This window comes from Pagrus pagrus (genome assembly GCF_965226575.1).
Source record: "Pagrus pagrus genome assembly, chromosome: 2".
Classification (NCBI taxonomy): Eukaryota; Metazoa; Chordata; class Actinopteri; order Spariformes; family Sparidae; genus Pagrus; species Pagrus pagrus.
The window spans coordinates 9,418,717-9,443,324 of record NC_140186.1 but is presented as its reverse complement, the minus strand read 5'-3'; the positions used below and the strand labels follow the sequence as shown (position 1 = coordinate 9,443,324).

Sequence of the window (24,608 nt, the reverse complement as noted above, 5' to 3'; positions counted from 1 at the left end):
TGCAAGATAGTCCGGTCTGGTGGAGTACACCGCCTCCAGAATCCCATAGAATCATGGGATTGAATCCCAGCAGAGATGGACAGAAGAATAAACCAAAGCAAAAAACAAACAAAAACATGCATTTATCCTGCTTAAATGTGTGTATTGTTATTATTTTTCTATATCACACTGTCATTTACATACAAACTGGCCTAGTTGGTCAAGTCCCATCTACATTTTCTGTTGAGTTTAAAGGTTTTGATATACGCATCTGCAATTGTATCAGTGTATGTGTGTGTATGTGTGAGCGAGCTGTACACCTCTTCCAGTGTTTCATGGCACAAAATGACATCACCTGCAAAGTGACTTTTAAATTAACTCTAATTATCTCAGAAGGTAAAAGTAGTATCACACTAATTAGGGCACAGACATCCCACCTCATTCTATTAGGATATCAGTCTCGAACACGCCTGGAAAGTGTTCCTCGAGAACATTAAAGGTGGCTGCAGGGCTCTCCGTCATAAGTCACAAACCGGGAGCTCCAACTTCATGTCCAGTAAAGAACACGTGCACATGTGCTGCACAGGACGCTTAAATCTCAAAGTAATAAAAAGGATGAGGGACTGAAAAAATGTCAGTATGGTCTGAGAGCCACCTGAAACCCAGTTCATCAAATATGAGTCACCATCGTGCCTTTCCCAGCAATATCCTGTGATGAAATAATCCAGAGCTCGCACACAGTAATGAAGACACTCATACCAATAAAAAAAGATGATGCTTGCTGAATGTCCACTACTCCTTTGCTAATATAGCTCCAATTTGAAACCTATTAACTTTTCCTTTATCTTATCTACTTATCTGTCGCTGCGTAGACATACTGTTTCTCTCAAAACTCTCTCTCAGACATCACTGTGGCGCACACTGAAGTCATGTGGAAGTTAAATGTGTCACGTAGAGATGGAATCTTTTATCACTGATCCTTACTACGTTGTTTGTTGTTTCACAGCCATTTGAGACCGACAGACGTCATGTTCTATTAGATAACATGCATGGTGGTTTTCAGGTGATCTACCCTCATTGACTCCATTGACCTTTATAACTGATAAGATAATGGCATCAAATGTAATCGCTAGGTGAAGCTGACTTGACCTTGAGGGCTCTCTTGCACACTTGGAGTAACTATTAAATCCCACAGACTTTCCTTCAGGAAACTAGCCATTAAATTAATCAGTGTCAGTGTCCTATGATGACGTATCATGATGCAATACGACTTACAAACTTGTAATTAAAGGTGTAATTTGGCTTTAAACAAAATGGCTCAGTTAGCCATGGAGCTAAGTGGCCCTATTAGCTGAACGGAGTCTGCCCACATTGTAACCTTGGATGATAGTCAACCAAATTATGTGTAATTGTTTGTCCTATGATGATATGTGATAATGCAAAAACATGACTGAGAAACACTCTTATTAAAGGTGTTATTTGTAAGAAAGTTTCAAAGATAGCTACAAAACTATAGGGGGCAGCATTACTGCAGCTCATTGCACTCTTTGCAGTAATATGTTTGCTTAAAATATGTGTAAAAATATCTAATTTCTTGACATTTTGTAAATACATTTTGAGCCGGAACTACAGGTGCTATCTGGCTATTGCCTCTTGCAGTCAAAGTGATATTATGAGACAGGACGAGCTGGGCCTAGCTGGTTAGCATGCTAACTTTAGCGAACATCTCTACAAGACAGCACATAGACGTCTTTGACACAACATCAATACTGTTGTTTCTTCACAGTTCATTTTAGTGTTTTAAACTAAAAATCTGGCCATAGATTACAAATTGCCCCTTTAAATGTGCACTTTGTATGCTGTTTCGTAACCATTTGAGATCATAAGGCCTCATGTTGTTCGAGATAACATGCAATATGGTTTTTCTTGTCATCTTCCGTCATTGACTTAGACCTTTAATACTGATAAGAGAATGGCATCAAATATAATCTGAAGAATCTAACTGACAAACACTTGGGGGCTCTTTCACAGGCTTCGTGTACAGACTTTGCTTGAGGAAACAGCCCATAAAATTCATGAGCCAAAGTATGTGTAATTGCTTGTCCTTTGACAACCCTAATGCAGGATATGACTGACAAACACTCTCACTGTGAGTTTGGGGCATACGAAATTGATTGGACACTGTGGATGGGGGTGTTGAATTAGCCAGGTGACTTTTCTGAATTATAGAAGAAGCAGTTGAACCTCAGTCCATTTCCAGATAGGAGAGACCTCCAGGTTTAAAAATTGACCACCTCAGTTAGTAATCCAGCTTAGTGAGTCAGGCCTCAGGTACAGCTCTTCCTAAGTCTTTTTTTTTTCAGGTCATGTCTGCCTCTGAGCTATATGGAAGACGAATCAATGTTTACCATCCCATAGCCACATCCACTGAATTTTGAGGGTAACTGCAGTGAGTTCATTGCAGAGAGATCATTCTCTGTGGGTTCATAACTACAAGCAACCCCTTTCACATTACACATAGTCTTTGAGTTATGACCCCTTTGTAAGTTGGGACACTGTGTAAAACATAAATTATAGTTAAATAGATAATGTGATAGTTTCATAATCCTATTTAACACAAACCCAATCTAAACAGTATCTTTCTCTTACAGTGCAATGTTACATGGCACACCAAGACAGTACTGTCCTCTGGTAGAAAGGACGAATAAAATATACTATCATCGGCATAGAAGCGCAGATAGAAACCATGCAATCAGTTGATCTGACCAAGAGAGGAAGTGTAAAGTACACTGAGAAAAGGCGAGCATATATTTTATCAGTATCAAAAATCTGTAAATGCCACTTGAAACCCAGTTTATCAAATATGAGTCATCATTGTACCGTGCCTGGCAATATCCTGCTCACACACAGAAATGAACACACTCATACCAATAAAAAAGATGATGCTTGCATAATGTCCACTTCCAATATAGCGGCAATTTGAAACCTATTAATTTTCCTTTATCTTATCTCCTTTTCTGATGCGTCACACTCAGAACTTCGTCTCAGACATCACTGTGGCGCATACTGCAATTGTGAAAGTTAAATGTGTCATGTAGAGATACAATCATTTACCACTGATCCGTACATGTGCACACTGTTTGCTGTGTTGTCACTGTTTTTCATGTGGTCTACCCTCATTGTCTCAGTACTTTCTTACTGATAAGAGAATAAATAGAATCGCTCTGTGAAACTGACAGTAACTTGAGGGCTCTCTCGCAAGCCTTATGCATGTGTTATCCTGGAACATCATAATTATTACTGAATTTAAAGTGGCTGAGTGGGTTAAGCGTAGCAGTCTTATTCAGAATACTGAAGTTCATATCTTGTTTGGAACATATTATTACAAGTTCACTTATTATTTTCCATTTCTTTCCAGTTTTCTGATTGAACAAAAAGGGACCCAAACACAAGACAGGCAGGTGACACTTGTAAAGTGTGATTTGCTGTTTTTTTCTGTACATGCGACATCTATTGCATGTCTGTCCGTCCCGGGAGAGGGAACCCTTCTCTGTGGCTCTTCCTGAGGTTTCTTCCATCGTCTTTTTTTTTCTTCCCCCTGTTAAAAGGGTCTTTTTTTTCCCAACAACATGGCAAATTTTTCCTCACTCGAATCGAGGGCATAAGGACAGAGGATGTCGTTCACTGTACAGACTGTAAAGCCCATTGAGGCAATGTAATTGTGATTTGGGGCTAAATAAATAAAATTTGATTTGATTTGATTTGATTTGATTTGAAACCACAAAGTGAGGTTTATTAAAATCAAACTGCAATTCAAATGTCCAATAAATCCAAAATAAAAACAAACAAAGTCCAAGTAACAAAATCAGAAGGAGCAGGCGGGAGCAGATCAAATAATTAGTACAAAGATACAAAAAAAATAATAAAATAGAACAAATGAAACACAGGTGAACAGGAAAAAAGGTGAGAAAATGACAAAGGGAGGAAGTAAAACATGACACACGAAGAAAGAACTTACAAAATAAAACGGGAAATAACTAAAGCAAAAACTCAAACCACGACGACAGGGATAATGAACAAGCGGGGGGGTCAACATGGTTTGAAGTAGATCATTTTGTGCAAGGAAATAAAACAAACTTTTTACAGCCACAATTGAAGATGCTGGAGAAGAGCTCTTTAAAGAATATATCAACATAAGCCCATTCGACTCAGGTGCCATGTTAGCATACAGCTGCTGCTTCCCCTGTCAACTTGGTGTTCGAGGGAAGCAAAACTAGGCCTACATGTGCTGCTCTTCCAATGCACCACTTAGTCCTACAGGGTGGTGAAGAAAAAGAGGATCATACATGTATCTCCATTCATCATCAGCAAGCACCTTCAGAGTGTATTGTTACTCTCCTTTTTCTTTTATGTTGGTATATTTCTTTCAATTCTCCTCTTTTTCTCCATCTATAGTCCGTATCATTCTTGTGTGGTCAAGCAGAAACCTGAGCTGACATGCTCCACTGGGAAAAGTGGTAAAAAGGTATGTGAAAGCAACTTCCATTATTGGATGAAAGCTGGAGAAGGCAAGAGAAGAAAACCTGCGAGAGAAAAGAGCTGAATGCTGCTGCTGCTGCTCTTGTTGTAAAGAACGAAGTAAATACACAAGACAAGGGGCTTATTGTCATGGTGGTGAGTATACTGAAAAGAAACTCGTGTAATTTAGCACAAAAGTAGAGGATTGGTTGTTTTATGCACAGTGATATGTTGTAGTTGTGTTGTTTTGTATGGTGTCTTTCTAGCTCAAACACATCTAGGCTGCTAATGGTCTTCATCTCTTTTCAACACATACCATTGTCCTGTCATTTTATGTAACATCCACTGGTGTGAGATCATTATGATCTTCTCTCTGCTGTCTGTCTTTCTCAGACTATGGAGTGCAGTGTTGTCCTATACCAGGCTTCAGCAGCTCTGTGCAAATTTCAGGGCCCCAGGTGGCAGCACTGAATCCCTGGTGGATTATGTCTCTGTGAGAGAAAAATGGGAGGACAGAGCTGCATTATCCAGCATCTTAGCAATTTTAGCCATCTTTCAGTGAGATTTAGAGCAGGGCAAAACAAACATTGAAGACACAGTGGCACCTTGCAGGTGAGATGATAGAGGGTCTCTTTATAGAACAGCTATTACAGTGTTACAGTCACTGAGCAGTGCAGCAATGTGAACTGGTGACAAAATGTAACACTGATTGCATTAAAAATACAATCATGTTTCATGTTTAGTACTCACATGGGGGTTAGAATGTGTGTTTGGATGTTTTTTTTTCTTTTTTCTCTATAACTGACACCCTGGAAACATACCAAAAAGGCCAAAAAATGATATTTACTTATAGCTTTCGACCACCTCCGATGTAATTAGGTGACCTACAGTAAGTATGAAAGTTTGGTCATGTGATAAGAGGTGGTTCTGTGTAGCCACTGTGTAGTTAAGAATGAATCAAGAAGCTAAAATAACATTTTTTTCTACTCACTCTTGTGTGACGTAGTCATAAAGAGTCCCCTTTAATAAACTGTAGTTCAACACAGCACCACCCCAAGGGGGAAATTGACTTGGCAGACAGCCTGTGAATAGATACTGTAAATACGTATTCAGTCTTTGATTATTCTTCAGTTCTTCAACACGACATTGAGATCTTCCCTGTCAAAGTTTACACTGACTAAATGACTAAATGACTTTACTGAAGCCATTGTGGGCTTTGTTGTGTTTTGCTTTCGGAGGTTATGCTCTGTTAGAGCTCTGATCTATGGCCTTGTCACCGTGAAGGACACATTCCATTTTCTTTTCTTAGTACTGACTCAGTAATGGAAGATGAACCATTGGTCATGTAACACCTGACTTTCCTCTTCTGTTTTGTTGTACATCCTTGGCTATAAAAATCTCTGGACCCAGATTACAGTATAACTCTCTTTGGGGGCAGTGTAAATCCCTGGGATTTTTACATTTGCTCATCCCCAACCCATTCAGTCCTTTCCTACTGCACACAGCTCTTGGGATTAAACAGATAGAGAAGGGGGCAGGGAGTGCGCTTGGAGCCCGCTCTTTCAGCTCTTGCTTTGAGGATGATGGTCAGTGGCCGTTATGTAAGCCAAGTGGATTTCAAATGCATAGTTGAGCCTTCTCCTCTTTGATGCATGATGCCTTTGTCTGTGTTCCACTAACCGGGTTGCCCATGCATGCTGTGAGACACACATGCAAACGCTGATGATGTACAGTTGGCTATACCGTCCCTGCCTCCTATGCACGGCAGAGTCCTTTACATCGTGAAGGACAGTCATGCCTATTTGCACTATTTATGTGCTCACCTTGAATTTGTTTGCTGACAGAACCTGATGGCGTCCACACAAATGAGTCAGACATACAGCGCTTATGATACATAAAGAAAATCCCTGACACACAGCATAAAGCCATATCATATTCACTGGACGTGTTCCACTTTGGATAAAATCACTCTACTCAGGCAGATTTGTAGCTGGGCCGTTTGCCAAGGATAGTTGATCCTTGGCAAAAAAATTAATGTAGATGATCAGCCAAACAACATAATTTTAAGGTGTTCATGCAGTCACACAAATCCACTCAGTTGCCAGGTGGACCTGACTGAAAACTGTCTAGTTCAACAGCCCTGCTACACCGAACCTTCTTCGAGCGAAGCTATAATGTTCAGTTTGTGTTGTTTTGTTTGAGAGATGCTGATGTTACTTTATAGCCATCTTGGAGACTGTTTGTCTTGCTGTTGGATTATATCGCCTAATAATATCGTCCGACCCATTTATAACAATAAGATTAGGCTGCAATTTATACTCCACCACAAACACCTCACACTAGTTTAGCTATGTGTATCCAACAAATTAGCAACTGTGGGTGCACATTTAGTAGTATTTGTAAAAAAAAAACCTTGATGAAATTTCTTGAAAACAACCCACAATAAGTTATTCCATCGTATTACCTTTGCCAATGTTTCGCCCATGTCCATTTAAAAAAAAAAAAAAAAAAATTGGTGGTAGTTAGTTGGTTTGTCACAAGGATTACACAAAAACTACCGGACGGATTTAAACGCAACTTGGATGGAGGATGGATCTAAGCCCAGAATAGACCCCATCAACTTTTGGTGCGGATCCGGATAAAGGGACGAATCCAGGAATTTACGGGGCAAGATAGGGCGTTTTTGGACATTTTTGTTAATTTTAAGGGAACAATAGAGGAATCTCAATGGAAAAAATCAGGTGTATCTACGTAGCTGGTCTCTATGAGTGAGTACAATTTGATGTGGATCCAAATAACTATCTGGATCTAGTGGATTTAAATGTTTTATTTGATATTAGATTAGGCTTGATTGTATTAAAGGGGACAGTTGGCCTTGGCAGAGGTATGCTCTGTACTGATTAGCATTATAGTTTACAACTTACATCATATTTTCATAACCTCTCTTTAGTTAGGCTGTGAACTGAGATCTCAGATGTTGCTTCGGTGAATACATTGTTATGATAATGAGAAGGAATAATGTTTAAAGCAACATTATGTAGCCCCCCACAGTTTCTGAGTGCAACACCACTTTCGTAAAAACAAATCCCAGGTCTGTAACAATTTGTCAGACGTAATGTAGGCGATGACTACAAACAGAATCATTAGATCATCAACGTTATGTGTTGAATCCTTGTCACTTGAATTCAACATGAATGTAAGGCTGTGATCCTACCCTCTCACTGAAGTTACATAGTGCAGAAACAAGTGATAGGGGGGGCGGAGTGGCTGAGACAAAGACACCATTCACCATATTACAAGACACCGTACCATCAAAATGATTTTGAAAGCTGTTATCTTAGTTAAAAAAGTTACATAATGTTGCTTATGAATAATGCAAAAGTTTATAAAAGTTACTGAATGCATTCACAGAATTACAATAAACTTCACACAGCACAGAACCTCCATCAATATCAGATTTTATTTTGCATATGAACAATTCCTGATATCCATGCATACAGTATAATGAGCTCACAAGGTGAGATAGCGAGCGAGAGAGAGAGAGAGAGAGAGAGAGAGAGAGAGAGAGAGAGAGACTAAAATATATATTCCACCTAATGTATTGCAGGGTATAATAAGACAGCAGCAACCCACATTGCTTGCACTCAATTAGTGTTACAGTGTCACAAATGAGGTTATTAAAATCGGTTAACTTCATTTATAAACGTCTGGATATATTTTAAACCAACTTTTTGCGGAAATTTTTTTATTGGCCTGATAGAATTTTGTCTTAATTTTACTGGAACCTGATATATCTTTACTATATAACTACATGACATTTCATACAAAATAAATACTTATATAATGCATGATACATTTATATAATCACTGTAAACATGAAAACAAAACGGACATCATATATTTACTGTACTACAGGTACTGCAAACAAAAGTGCTTGATAAAAGACAAAGATAATATGCACCCCTGTTTTTACTGTGATTGTTCAGCGGTCAGATAGCACCATATGTCAGTCTGTGGACAGCTCAGAGGATACAAGCTGCTTCATATTTATATTTGGTATTTTTTCTTACTCAGCTTTTTTTTTTTCTTTTTTTTTTTTTAACGCTCAGTCACAGCATATCCATTCATGTCCGCTCACTGTTCCTCTGAGTTCTGGTTCAGACAGAGTCCACCTTCACCTGGTTATTGTTGGTCATGAGTGGTGACGGTTTACTCTTGAGCCTCTCCCCTGCGTCGTTGGAGCTGTCCTGGAAGAAAATACGTGCCGTGCACACTGACACTACAATGCGCTTGTACTCACGCCGGAAGTTCTGGTTCAGCACACCATACACAATGGCATTAAGGCAGCTGTTGAAGTAGGCCATGAAGTAGCTGGACACAAATAACCACTCTGGGATGAGGGGAATCACTACCTCTGGTTTGATCGCTACTGCCAGTCCGATGAAGTTGAGCGGCGCCCAGCAAACAGCAAAGAGCACAAACACCACGAACATGGTGACAAAGTTTCTCACGTCGTGTGGCGTGATCTTGGGCCGATTGTCTGGCTTGACCCGTCTCCTCACCTGGATGACGAGTATCCAAATGCGCAGGTAGCAATAGGTGACAATCATGATGGGCAAAATAAAGTGAAAGAAAACCACTGCGATAGTGTACGCTGAGCTGGCGGACTGTTCAAAGGTGCACGAGTAAACTCGTGGGTCATACTGAAGCGAACCCACAAACAGGTTGGGCACGATGGCCACCACAGTCAGCGCCCAGATCAGCATCACATAGCACACAGAGTTCTTGTCGCTGTACAGCTTGTCATACTTGAGGCTGTGACAGATGTAACAGTATCTATTGATGGCGATGCCGGTGATGTTGAAGATGGAGCCGATGACGCTGACGCCCATGAGGAAGCCGCTGATCTGGCAGTGGGCGTAACCCAGGTTCCAGCCATTGTGGAAGATGGAGGTGAGGACCAGAGGGTACGGGTAGATGGCCACCACGAGGTCTGCCACTGCCAGGCTCACCACAAAGATGTTCCCTGCAGACCAAACATACACCCACAGGAGAGACAAGGGAGCATACATGAGTCATTGACAACAGAGGCAGACTGGTCATCCAATTGGCGAGACAAAGAGAGCATAAGTGATTGTGCTGAGGGGGAGCCAAATTATTCATTCAGAGACATTTTTGGAACTGCCTGAAAAAGGACTGTGACACTATTTTGCTTGTTTTAGCGCATCTCCCTTTTCTCCACCTTTCCAGCAGCCGTGCGTTTCAGTAATCAGGAATTTAGTATAAAAAGAACAGCTTAAATATCAGCATAGAGAGGACAGTTGAAAAAAATAGAAAAACACTGGTAATGTCACCCTGGTGGTTTTCAATTTCATGCTTGGGTTTATCGGTCACTGCCATCTTTATCCCGCAGAGCCAGAAAACTCCTAACCTGAACAAATGCAAAACTATCACAGTGTTTTTCGGGATGAAGGTTTAAGGATCTTCATTTACATACAGCACAGACAGTTTAATTAAAGAGCACAAGGAGACAATCCTTTTTTTAAAAAAATCCAAAAAGCATTGGTCCGCTTTGTAAAATGGCTGCCAGTAATTTAAGTGCATGATTTGTAAATATGCTAAAACATGCAAAAACACCGGCACAATCCTTCAGAGACATCCATTTGTTTTTGTTGCTACCTCGTTACATAAGCCACAGGGAAACGGCCTCAAGGCTAGACGCTGAGAGGGAGGGGAATGCATCCGTAACATTTTGATTGTTTGCGTGTTTGTGCATACGTGCGCTCAAGTGAATGCATAAATGCATTCGGTCGTTTCCCCGATGACTTGGCGTGTGTGAACCTCGACTTGCATTCAATTGTCACCATTTGATGTCGGCGAATAATGAAAGGGAGGGGGTCCCTGTCACAAAGTAATGCACATTCTAATTGCCAGCAAGGACTCCGCATTGTGCGTTCAAGGCAGACATGATCTACAGGCCGGGCGGTAATCAAGGGCACACAAGTGTAGTCTTTGTCCCCAAACTGATGGGAGAATTAGACATGGCTTGTTGGAGAACACAGTGTTGCATGCAGAGAGGCGACAGACAGCGACTGTGATCCTCAACCTTTACTAAGTGAAATACATGACATGCACTCGAAAGAGACAAAAGAGCAAATATCTTTTTAACACTCTGCGCAAACAGCCTCACCTCTGTGTGTGTGTGTGTGCACTTCGTTGTGCCCCCAGTTTTCCTTAATTATGCAGACCTCTGCGTTTTAGCATTATTTACTGTTGAGCGGCCTGTCATGAGGATGTCGGAGGATCTTAGCCACACAGCATTTTCACAGCTGCCACTTACATACTAGTGAAATGTGTTATATGTATGGTAGTAAGCACCACATCACGGTGCCTAATGACAGGTCCACATCCAGCTCTGCGTACGCGACAACGCCCTGTCACAGATAACAAGATGCATTTAGTGCATGTCAGATGGGAAATAAGCGCATCGTATATCTCTTCAATCACTGCAGTGCAGGAGGCAATTTCATTTCTGCGCTGACGGTTGGTCTGTCAGTATCAGACACACTCCCCCGACCTGCAGGCAGACCTGTCAGTCTCACCTGAGCATTAGAAGCACGCTACTGATCAGCCCGGTGGCCCCTTATCTTCCATAAAACATACCAACCATTCTCCTGCCCAGGATCATGTGGCTATTAATTAAGCTTTGTCCTTTTATATCTGTCATTCAGCTGCCCTCTATAGGGAATTAGGTGCACCTGCTGTTGTCACAAGACCCCATGGCCGCTAGAGAGCTTTATGGTATGTGTGTGTGTGTCTGAGTGTATGTGATTTTATACATCTACCTTTGTGAGGGGCTTGAGAGAAAGGACTCTTTTTGAATGGTAAGAACATTTTTCCACGGGGTAACTTTCAAGACTTTATGGCTCAGGTTATAATTAGATTTAGTTTAAGGTGAGTTTAAGTGTTGGATTAGGGCATGTAGTTATGAAGACTGAAGCAGCAGTGATTGATGATTTTGGGCCACCTGGAGGCAGGGAAACATTATCTGACGTGACAGATGGTTTGTTACACAGAACCATCTGGAAAAGTTCCACTAGAAACTGTCAAGAAAAGGGCAGGCACCTTCAAACATTTCTTGGCAGGTGATTGGAAGAACCATCTGTCCGTCACTGTCTCTCACGGGCTAACTTTAACCAAGCAAATAAACAGTAGGAGAGCGCTAACACTTGTGGAGGGAGTTGGTAAATTCTTACAGTGGCCAATCGATAAAAGAATGAAAACATCTTTTCCAACAAGAAAAAGCCTCCAGTGCAGTTTTTAGCTCTTCTTTCAAGAAAATATATTTTATAGTTCTGATATAACCGGTGCTAAAACAGCAGCACTAACCTCGAAAGAAGCCACCATTGCTGTTTTCAAACAAACAATCGTTTCTCTTGCTGGTCGTCATGCAGACCATAAATGATCTGATATCTCTGTCGGTGTTCCTGGAACACCGTAGTCAGTGTTGCTCCAGGACCATCACTAAAAACTGCACAATCCCGTTTTTGTAATGTCAAAGCTTTTAGGGTTATAAAAGTCCCAGAAAAATTAGACATGTGAGAAATGAACCTTTCAAACATGTGTTTAAAGCTGTGAAAGGGTTTATTTTAACCCAAACCTGCTTACCAGGTATTTGAGTTCCCCATACCTAACCCGACAGTGGCAGGAAACTAAAACGAAATGGAGCGTACACCCACGCTCACGTGACGCTGATTGGTCCAAACCTGGCAAGATGGATTTGCAAGATCACATGATCACAAGGTAAACTGAAACAAGTTGTAAAAACAGCGCTGACATATTATTGCCTTACGGGTTATCACTTTGACCTACACCTGTCGCAGCAGTCAGCAATCATTAGATCAGCTGTAAACATAATAAAGATTAGTGCAGTGTTAAGGCTAGAATAAGGGAATGCAATATGTCAATAAGTAAATTTACATACATTTACACACATTTCTGACACGTTTCATTTTAAAAATCAAACTGAAGCAGCTTTTGAGGAGGAATCAGTCAGGTACTCGTGAATGATCTTGTGCTTCTTGTTGTATTGTATTGTATTACAGTTTGTGTCTTCTACTGTTCCGTCTATATCAAATTATTTATTGTTGAGGTGGTGTTTGTGTTGTCTCGTGTGTGTTTTAAAGGCCCATCCAGGGACGGAAATTGCAAATCAGCTCGGGCTATAAATGCTGTGGTGTGTGGCATCAGTTTATGCTACATACGTGTCCCTATTCAAATAAACATTCAATGAATAAATAAATAAAAACAGATTGCAAACATGTGTATGGGTACTTGTATTAATTACATCCTGGGGACAGTAGTCACACAGTGCCAATATGGGAACTCCACTCTCATTCGTGGACAAACAGCCGTTTCCCACAAGATAAACCATTAAAATTTTATGGTTATGGCTTGGTTATTGCAAAGCCAAGGGTCTGGGGGTGTAGTGATTAAAGCTAAGGTTAAACTCCAAGGATTAATGTGAGACAATGCAAGGCCCTCCTAAGTGACAAAAACAAGGGAATGTGTGTGTGCAGAGACGAGGGCTGGCTGCCGTTAGTGGGGCTCCGTGCATGCTGCCAAATGAGAACATGTTTTCTGTGTCCAAAGAAGGTGTTGACACACGGTACAAGCAGTCATCTTTAAGGGGCTCCTATTCTCTCCCTTGGCAATACTTTACTGTAACAACCCTGTTACAGGATTTTAAACTCAAGTCACTCAGTATTAACAGCCTTGACCTTGACAAGGTCATGTGGTGAAAGGCCCACAGGCAGCTGGCTCTTTTGGCTGTTGGACTCTCTCACTCACTGTCTCTGCCACTGTGACTAGTCCTGTGATTGACGCATCACTCTGAGTTTTCATTTGGCTCGAGGAGAGATATGGCCTGGCGATGTGTCCCTTTTCCATTTCTGCAATCCCACACTTTTAACCAATTTCTGTTAGGATTTAGGTACAAGCGAAGCACATCTGAGCATTTATTTTCTTTTTGCCACTGCAGCTCGCAATGAATTCTGACAAACTGGAAAGCTTAAAAGATATACAGTGTATTTAGACAGTTATCCAGCAGGCTCAATTTTTGTTTTTGACGATTTATGGTGTTGCAGCATATTCTTAAAACGGAATATGTTGATTTGTTTCTGAGGAGGTGATAAAAAAAAAAGGTTTTTGTTTTCCAGACATACTGACACTGACATACAGTCTCCCATGCAAATGAGTTCTAACCACCACAGTCAATACTTTGAAAACACATTTTGGCAGTAATGACACTTCTGAGTCTGTTTCAGCCTCGAGCATCTGAATTAAGGATTTTGTCCCATTTTTCAGAGCACAGTTACTCTGGTTCAGTCAAGCTGAAAGTGAAACCTCTGTGAGCAGCTACGCTGAGGTCTTTCCACAGATTCTCCAAAGGGATTTAAGACCTGGCTTTTACTGGGTCATGCCAGGACTGTCACTTTCTTGTCCTGAGGCCACTGCAGCGATATGGAAGGGCTGTGATTTGATATGTAGCTTAGCTTAAGTGCAGTCAGAGGAGACCATTTCATTCTCTAATCTTTTGCTTGTACTTTTTCATTGACTCTATTTTATAATCACTTGCGCTCCGCCTCTTGGCTCTTCTCCATTCACAAATTTGACTAAAAATCAAATCAGGTCAAATTAAAGAGGTTACTCCCACTTGGTTCAAATCGAATCAAATAATCTTAATACGTTCCGCTTATTATATCCACACAGAAGACGCACACTAATCAGTCTGTAATTTATTTACCTCAATCAGCTACTCACAATGGTGACCTCCGCCAACAGACACCAACATAAACACAGGCTGCACAATTACACCGTTATTCTCCATGATGTTGAATGTTTGTTTAAAGGTAAAGTATGTAACATTTCTGCAGTATAATTGTGTAATAACAGTATCCCAAATATTCCCAACAACGTTTACATCCAGATACATACTTTTGGTTTCACATTGGACATGAACAGCTGCCTTTGTTCAACCAACTCTTCACATTGTCGTCCTCCCTTTGCAGACTTAATACTACTTCACCTGACATCCTCCTTTGCTGCCTTAACAATTACTATGGCCACTGGATGTAACCGCCTAACTAGAAATGTTCATATGGGTCGCAATAAGCTGCTTTCACAGTCAACCTACGTGGTCGTTTTTCTGATGAGGACAAGCTGGCCACAGTATTTTTTGTAAAGCTTGCACTCATGATAGAGCACAATTATTCAATTTCATCTGCGTCCATGATCCTACGCTACTTCTAGTCATCGAACTCTCGTCTTTTGTTATTGTTTTGATTGAGAGACACCTCGTGGGCCAAGTACTGTCCATTTAATCAGTGAGACTTAATGCACACACTCTGTGTCATGACAAAAAGCTCCCGATTCTGCTGCATTCATTCTTCCTCTAACTTGCCAAGTCCCCTGTCGCTCTGCACTGAAAAGAGCACCCACAGCATGAGACTGCCACCTTCACGCTTTACAGCAGGGATGTTGTTAGACTGGTGGTGAGCTGTCTGTTTCCTCCAGATTGCTTTGGATTACAGATGAAGACTTTTTTTTTTTTTTTTTTTTCGTTTTTCATTGCATCACTTCAGTGCTTTGCTCTCGGAGTCATGCTGGTTTTTTCCAGCAGTGTCGTCTCTCAGTACTCTGACATGTCGCCCGGCGAGTGCTGCTCCGACTGTTGTCATTCAAAATCTGCTATCTCAGCAAACTCTGTAGTTCTGTCACTGGACCTTGAATTGTTTTTCACCTCTCTGACCGCGGCCCTCACAGCACAGTTGTTTAGTTTGGTAAAAGAGCTTGCTGTGACATGTAGGATATATTAATCCTGTAGTCTAGTATCTATATATGCAATACAATTATTATTGCTGAAACTACACAATAATAAGACCTGTCACAACAACTATCTCTTGTCAGATGATATACTGTCTCTAAATAACTGCGATAAATGATATATTTGTCATTTTTAGACCATTTTATGCCACTGATAGCATAATAATGTACACTCTATGTACACCCTTTAAAACTGCAATTAGCTTTTAATTCTGAACAATATTCAGACATTGGAATCAGAATAGGAAACAAATATTAAAATATCCCTCACATATAAATCACACCACCATACCAAAACAACTGGACTCACAGGCTCTGTTAACAAAAAGTGCATGTAAACACAACAGGCAATATCCAGGTCAGCAAAAATAATGGAGTTCATGGACATATATTGATTTACATGCACAAGTGAAATCAAATAAAGCGTAAGGTCTACAAACTTCTCTGTGTGTATGTTTCTGTTTGAAGTCCTTTGAAGTAAAAATGAGTATTGACCCAAAAATAAGTCAAACATCACTTTAAATCACTGCAATGCCAAAACTGCTGCAGACAACACAAATCACTTCCCCTGAAATTGATCAAATCTCTACAACCATCATCTAATTTGGAAAGCGCCCCTACATATGGTAAAGTCAAGCAAACGAATCATTTTTTGAGTGCCTTATTGGCTTATTTTTTTCCTTTTAAGTCGTCCTCCTACTGGCAGTCTGTGCGAACAACTGTGTACCAACTGTTCGGCTTTACACTGATGAATGTTAAATATGGATCTGATCCGTTTTTCTTAAAACGGAAGAAGACACAAGTTCAGATCACATTTGAACAGTAGAGAACAAATCTGGGTGTTTTATTTAATTTCAGAATTGTAACATTTGTGCCTTTATCATGTGATGGTGAGCAGCAGGTGGGACAGACCTGAATACATCTGCCGAGACACACTGTGGCCTCATGTCCCCACTGCTCTAATGATCTATTGCAGGCATTTCATTACCCACAGTCAAAAGTCAAGTCTAACTGCATACCTTGTCAGGGGAGGTTACTGAGGTCGGAGTGAACGGGGAGAAAAAGCATGTGAAGGCCTTTAGTCCACTGCCCTTGGCAGAACATACTACCGAACGTTCATTTAAATGTATGTTAATGACACCCAAGGAATATGAATACATTCAATTCCTGAAATATATATGTAAATTCTGATAATAATGACACTACAGGTATAGTCAAATGCATATCTCATATTGTGAATTCTAATTATAAACATCTGGTTCTAATTTAATGGCAGCGCAAAGACACGTGGATATTTTAATGACCTTGAAAAATACTTGGCCGAGATGGAAGAGGTACCATTAAGGGCAGAAGGCAGTTATTAAATTGGTGATTCCCCGAGTAATCACACACTAAATACCATGAATGTGTAATAGACCTGGATTGTACGGCGCCGCTCAGCCTTGCTTCCAGCTTTGCCCAGTGGTCAGTCATGGTACTGCAGTGCACAATTACCCTGCAGCCCAAAAAGCATTTTCCCTGTAGACAGTCATTACGAAAAAGGTCTATTGAACTGCTGATAGGACGCCACCACAACAAACCGACGTATAGTCCACTTTATGTCTACCACCACACCTTTTTGAGCTGATGCACGTGCTTACACATACGATCACCTTACCATCATGACCTCATACTTTATATCGGTCTATACTGGAAGAAATCCTTCTTCCTGTGAATTTTCTTTCATCATTGCTGAGCCGCCGCTACTCATACATGATTCAGCGATCAGTATCTGTGCCAACAAATTCAGAAAGTCTTGAATAAAGATGAGTCCTTGATGAATGAGAGGATATAATGTGTTTTTTTGTGCTGAGGGCATTTAGCGAGGTCCTGAGGAATTCACTCATAATATCTTCCAGCTACCGCTATGACAGGAGGAGGGAGGGATTATAATGGCACTCTGGGGTGACAGTTCCTGAGTTCCTGAAATGTGACAAAATGCACACAAAACAACAACTGTGATGATGGAACTTTACTTGAACTGCGTTAATAATAATCCAAAGAGGAAGAGAAACGGAGAGGATGAGGGAGAGACAGGGAGAGGAGAATAAAAACAGAGGGAGAAAGAGAGAGGGAGATGGAGGCATCCCTGTGAAGAAGCAGAGTGATTATGTCCCTGGGTCACTATTGGATTTGCGGATATTGTGTTTATGAATGAAGCCAGTGACAAGCGTGGATGATGAGACTCTCGGCAAGTTTAATCTCCTCACTTCTCTTACAGAAGCTATTTCAAGAGTCTAGGATGAGTACAAAAACACAGCGAACGTACAGTACATTAATAATAAAACATAAAGCAGCTGGAGGACAAAATCTGTCAATAGCCTTCTCCGTTACTTTAAAGAGAATTTGTTTTCAGCCGCTGTGAGACTAGTGGAAAAGAAAGGAAGCACTTTCGACATGGATTTAGGTAGAAGGGGTTTTATTCCTACCCCGGTGTGGCAAAGGAAAGAAGGGATTTACAAACTGACCTCAAGTGCCCTCTCGTCTACGGGAAGTACCAAGCATAAACAGCAGAGCTGAAAGCAGCGTTATGCACTGCCAGCCTGATTCTAGTCTGCATCAAGCACTGCCACTGTTTTCATAAAAACAGCCTGGCGTAAGTAGCCCGAAGTCTATTTAAATGTCAGGATCAGATTTTAATCACAACAGTTAACACAAACACACAAACAGGGTCAGTTGCTTAATATGCCTGAACAACCAAAACACAACGTGTCTTTTTGTGGGCTGTGTTTCAAATTCAGAGTTATTTCCTGACTCATGACATCCAGTTCGGTGTGATTCTCTTATCAGATGGAGAAAGTTTTTCCCATTGGCCCGGATATTCCTTTGGGATGCGCTCAGATTAGCACACAATGTCCTTTGTCTAGCACACATTCGGAAACAGTGGGGCGCTTTCTTTCACCAATAAGAAAGGAATTTTGCTAACAGTTACACATTTCAGATGATGTTAAGTAAGTAAGCGTTTTAGCTGATGAGCTCCTGTTCTTCTTGGCGGTGCCACGATGTCCTGCAGGTGATCGCACCAGGATACAACTCGAGATTCAACAAGGTCAAACCTTAAAACACGTAAATAAGCAGTCTCAATCTCAAAATTGCGGGGCCTCTTTCTTCCAGCCACCGCTGCAATTTTGAGGATCATGTGTTGTGAAAATACCTGTCTGCCACACTTACTTTCTCTGCTTAGGGAGCAGAGATGACAAAACACCACGGGTGGTGTCACACTGGATGTCAGCCAGGCCCCCACAGCTGGTGGCCTGACACAGCCTGACAGGTCCAGTCACGTCTTCCAGATAAAGCCCCCTAGACAAGTTGTCCAATGTCATGTTGTCAATCTGATTACACAGTCTCCATGTGTCATGAACTAGTGGCAAAACAGGATGTGAAAAAAAATTAACCTGTTTGTCCGACCAGGCATGAAAATTAACTCAAACTCTAACATCTGTGTTAAAAGACCAGTGTTGTCACCTTTAGTCATAGATGCACAAGCAATTCTTTCCATCACGCTGATCTTGATGAACATCAGGTCAGTGTGTGGGGGATACTGTACTTTTAAATCCCCTGAGGAGCTGTGCGTTGGGTGAACCATGTGGCCACAGCTCTTGTAGCTGCTGGTGCTGTTAAGATTTACAGTGCTCCAGCTGCTCCCCAGTGAGCCACACTGTGCGACTCGGCTACGGCATCTGCCATAAAGTAGAGAAAACTAAACAGCATTTGTTTTGAGTTCGATGCAATGAGGTATTTTCTACTGTATCATCTAAGATTACAAATCAAAGACATAAAGTAGGACAATGCACGCAGAAGCCCCATCTGCAGCTGAGCGCCAGTCGAATAAAGGTATTTCTGCTGAGTTCCACTTCCATCAAACTGTCATTAATGTGGCAGGTGCAGGTTATTTTGCTGACGCTAGTATCCAGAGAGCCTTAACCCTTTGATACTGAGGACATGTGAATGACGTGGAAGTCATGCTTCCCCCATCTGTGTGAGACTGCTGATGCAGAATAATCCCTGGTCACTGTTCAGAGAAACTGTGATGTATTAGTTGCGTAATTAAACCTTAAAGCTTTAATTCTACTGCTTTTTTCTTTTTTTTTTTAGACATCTGTTTGAGGTTGTGAAAGACACAAATCAAGTATGGCACTTTTAGGCACATCTTTTTCGTGCACTAAAATGATGGTCATCATCCTGGTGAGAGTGACAGGTTTAGTGTGCATGATACGTGTCCAGACCTCCCAAATATGACAAATATTCCAGCTTCACAGATGTCAGCATTTTCATTTTTGGGGCCAGACAGAGAGGCTCTTGGATCCTTTGATAAGAAATTTGCAGTATTTCTTAACATTTTATAGACCAAACAACTACTTGAGAAAATAATCAGTAGATTAATCACTAATTAAAATAATCTAAAATAGTTCTTGTTAAATCCTGTTTTTTATTATTGGTATGTATGCTGTGTGAGAAAGGGAAGCAAAATATGTCCAAAAGCATATTTCCCAGCAAGACTACGAGTCATGCTACTGCCGTACAAGGAGCACAGTGAGGCTGCGCTTTGAGTTAAATGCCAATGTCAGCATGCCAACATGCGCACACTGACAAAGCTAACATGCCAATGTTAAGCAGGTCTAAAGCAGCTATCTAATGCTGGGTCGAGATGAAAAGTCCTAAGTCTTGAGGATTCATCCTCTTGAGAGCATGAATGTGTGTGCTAAATTTCATGATTTCATGGTATTAAAATGACAGAGCTTGAATTATTGTTTTTATTTATTGTTACATAAAATGTGCAGCATTATAACTATACCCCATGCATCGAAAACACTGTACCATGCTGCAGGAAATCCTTCGCAATTGTAGACATTTTCTCACATGACCCTTGTCACCTGTGTGAAGCTCAGCTTTGCTTTGAAAGGATTTTTTTGCAAAGTCACCAAAGAGCACAATTTCCCAAAACTACATTTGAAAAAGCGTCACTTTTGCAAAATGGACCTTTACACAAAAAAAACACGACACTGGATTACAACCAGCAGAATAAAGGTGAGCACTTCTGTATGAAAGTGTCCCCTGAGTGAAAATCCCTCAAACATACAAAGAGCTAAATTGAAGCACAGCACATCTGGACACAATGCAGACAAATTATCTGCAAAGAAAAAAAGAAAAAACAGATCTTTAAGGCTGTTGTTACCCCACCTGTCCTACTCACATAAAAGGTACCTTTTGAGCCCCATCCATCCTGCCTCAGTGTTCAACAGGTAATTCCAGTGTGAGAAGTAGAGTAGCTGTCTGAAAGGCAGACCGGTGCACAGCGTGGCAGGGGGCTGATGGGTTGACCCAGATAGGGGGAGACAGACTTAAAGTTCAACCAGGATACACGGGATAAGTTTGAGTGTGGCAGTATAGTGACCTCGGATTCTCTCTCTCCCTCGCACATCCCACACACAAACCTAAAACCACTAATTATGCTCCACACATGCTCCTTTTAAAAAACCCCAACACTGCGACAACTGAATCTACAGTTCAACACCTAAAATTTGCAGCGTCGATTATTTGCCTGTTTGCCACGGTAATTGCTCACCTACTGTACGCTTCAACAGATTCAATCTTCAACTCAACTGGGTGGAGAAAAAAACGACGGAAAAGCACGTCTGTCCTCTTTTCCTGATGCTGCTTCATTTCCAGAAGACAAAGCAAAAATTGGTGAGCAAGCCAACAAAAGTGGGTTATGTAAGAGGAGCCTATACACATCCAGCTCCGACAGACAGAGGGCTACTGTATAGCTACATGAACAGAGGGACTGTCTGCAGATGGTCACATGGAGGGTGTTCAAACACCAGATTCTGCTCTTTTTTGTCCTGAAACTCCAGCAGGTTAGTGGATAATAACAAACAGCCTCTGGGCCTGAGAGTATTTGGCCTGAATGGAGCCATGTTTCATTGCTGAAATGTTAAACTGATGTTGCTTATGGTTCACTATCTGATCCGGTGTGTGTGCCCATGTGACCTGACGCTTGACATATGAAGTCATAGCGCTGCTAAAACTGCCAATAGACATTTTCTTTTCTCTTTAACTCATCATTTTGAAGTAAATACTGATTGCACAGTATAATGTCTGTAAAAAAATGACACCATTTCTGTATAGATTGCTAAAATGATCGGATTTTTTCTCGGAAAAGCAAAGGTCAAATTAAGCCACTAAGGACGCATCTGCTTTTGTGCAACCGAAACAGGAAGAGGCGTTGTTTTCTATGGTTGCTATCCCCAGGTAACAGTGGGAACGCTACAGTGCAAAAGAACCGCACTGAGGGAGTAAGCAAAGGAGGCGAGGAGGAAGAGTGATACAAACTCTAGTAAAACAAGACTGAACGGATAGGCATTCACTCGGTGGACAGCTCCGGTGTTGTGTCAAAGTCTTTTCCTTCCGTACTTTGCTGTTGACTTCTCCCTGGCCTTTAGTCAACATTGTACATCATTTCATGAAAAAAAAAGCTATTGAAGAAAGGGAAAAGAAGCTCTAAGAGCGAGGTACATTGCTTGGTCACTAAACTGAACAATAGTTCACTTAGTTTATTCCAAAGACATACGCTCAACTCTTGTCTCACAACTGCCTGCAAACAACTCCATTTTTGTTTGTTTGAGCAGTTTATACAATGGGAGAGAATAATTAAAAGTGGATGGTGCAACACAGCTAATAAACCACATTAGCTCGCTCCATTATTGACTCTACGGTTCATTACCTCAAAGTTAGGCATTAGTAAGACAGCTTGCTACGAGCAGGGCAACAGCGCAAACTGCGTGACAAAGTTCACCAAAGAAATACAGACTACAAAAAGATGCTTCAACTACAAAGTGTTGAACATGACTGGGACACGCTTGTTGTTACCTTGGTTTGTGCCTCAGTTTTCCTGATTCTTGCAAAGTTTCTGTAATTGATTGTGTTTTCTCTATTTCCAGCTCTATTTTTTATAAATGTTGTGCATGTGTTGTTATATTGGTGGAGATGTTTTCTTTATTTAGTCTGTGTTATGTCCGTTTGTGCTTTACTCAACGTGGCATGGCTTGTTTAACGTGTCTGCAGTTGACCTTGTGCTCCCAGGGCTATGTCGCCGCATGAGTAGGCTTTTACAGCAACTTTAATCAACGATTGGGATAAACGTATCCATCGCACTATGATAAACCAGCAGTGACACAAATTGAATCTTAAGTCATTTTCTTAATGACCAAATTAATACTGTTTTTTTTGTTTTTTTTGCCAAAAGACAAGTGCCACTGTCAACATTGGGATGCAGCCTACTTCGGGCGCTCACATTTCACCAGGTCATACACACACACACACAAACTAGCAGCAACCAATTACAGGGTGGCTTGGATTCCCATTTGCAATTACCAAGCAGCTTGATCCTGTCAGAAGATTGGATTGATCCCATTTATGTCATTTACGTCCCTGGAAAGCAAGCATTTAATGAGGAGTTACTGCCACTCATTATGAAATGAGCACACTCATCATGCTTCAAGGTTACTGAGGTTATTGTACAATAAAAAAAATCAGCGCTAAGCCACAGCAAAACCCACAATGCTTCTGTGAGCATTGTGGGTTTTGAAATCACACATACATTAGGTATGTACTGTACTGTAGATCTGAAATGTTTTTTTTAACTCATCTTAATTCAAATACAGAACATGTCTCACACGTCGCTGTGCTCACAGGAAAGTTACATGAACTTTTAGTAGCTGCCAAATTAATATAAACCCCTCGCTGTCTGTTTACCCGAAGCCAGCTTCTGAATTTAAATGTCCTCCCTCTTGCGAGTCTTCACATTAAGGACACAACCATTCCTCTCTAACTGCTTTCACTTTGAAGGCAATCACTGAAAACAAAATGAAAGGAAGCATTTTTGCTTAATTTGAAACAAAAATGAACGTGAAACATTAAAGGGCAGGGGCGTCTACCTTGAATTGCTTCCTGAATTTGGAACAAATGTTGGTCGGGATTAAATTAATTAGTGGTAAGAGACGGGAAGGGAACCTGCAACGACATCAAAGGCCAAATATTTGTACAGCGAATGAACACCCATCAACCTACCCGACCTCCGCACCCTTATTGTTTCGCTGCGCTGTCTGAACCTCACATTACTTCCTGAACTGACAGTGAACTTGGCCACATTGGGAAAACACTGCTGCAGAGCGGGCCGGGACGCACGCAGGAGCAGAAAGTTCTCAGCCATATCATTTGTACATTAGAGTATTTTTAACGTCACCGTTTGCAATTTTTTCCCCTGATAATTTAAATCAAATGTGACAGCACAAGATTCTGTGATGGTAAATACCGATGCCTGGAGTTTAAGTTATTTTTAGTCAACTATTAATATATATTACAGCGGTTGTGGTGGCCGTCTCGTACATGCTGGAAGTTCAGAGCTTATCACACTGCACAGCTGATGCCGAGTGTGTATCTGTGCGAGTGTGGATGCGTTATTCACGTTATGGGGAAATAAATCTGTTTACAGTCATATTGTGGAGACTTGCATTCCTTTTAGGGGGGGAAATGCAAGTCATCATAAAGTAAATCATTACATTTTAGGGTGAGGACTTGGGTTAGGTTAGGGGTTTTGGAAGGCGAGTCAATGTAATTTCCTCTGAAGTGATGGAAACACAACCGTGTGTGTGTTTGTGGTTGTGTGTGTGCTCTTTGCTCCACTTTCTCGTGACAGCTGCTGTACAATTTCAGGGTCTTGTTTTGGGGGAAAATATTTGCAGCTTGGTATTAAAATACCCTGATTCCAGTGTTTTTACCAGTACCTCAAAGCCATCTGCTGCCACAGCTCGGATGGCCACCACGTCTCTATGTTTCTACACACATAAGTGGATGAGTTTGATGACCTCTCGTTTTTGGCTTTTTGTGCCTCATCAATATTTACATAAAATGTCGCTCGTAGTAACAAAAACGCAGAGATATATCATCCATACCAACAGTTTCCCTCCGCTCTACAGAGTGCTCTCAACTTATTGTTTAGGTTTCTAGAGCCATTAACTTTTTTGTTTTGGTTCACTCTCCCTTTTTTCATTAACCCCACTTCCAGCAGATGTTCCCAGCAGATATGCTATGACAAACCCTCTGTAGGCCGTCTACTGAGCACCAACCAGCAGAAAAAAATCCCAATGTTTTACCCCTACCCCTTGTTTTCGAGTGCCAACTTGCTC

The 24,608-nt window shown here is 41.1% G+C and overlaps 1 protein-coding gene across 1 annotated transcript in view; it reads right to left on the bottom strand.

Moving 5' to 3' along the window:
* Positions 1-7,938: 7,938 nt before the first annotated feature.
* mtnr1aa (melatonin receptor 1A a) overlaps positions 7,939-24,608 on the bottom strand; it is a 31,165-nt gene continuing 14,495 nt past the window's right edge. The window contains exon 2 of the mRNA XM_084377057.1: positions 7,939-9,523. Coding sequence (XP_084233183.1) covers positions 8,655-9,523 — 869 coding nt within the window. The 3' untranslated portion in view covers positions 7,939-8,654. The remainder of the gene's footprint in view (positions 9,524-24,608) is intronic.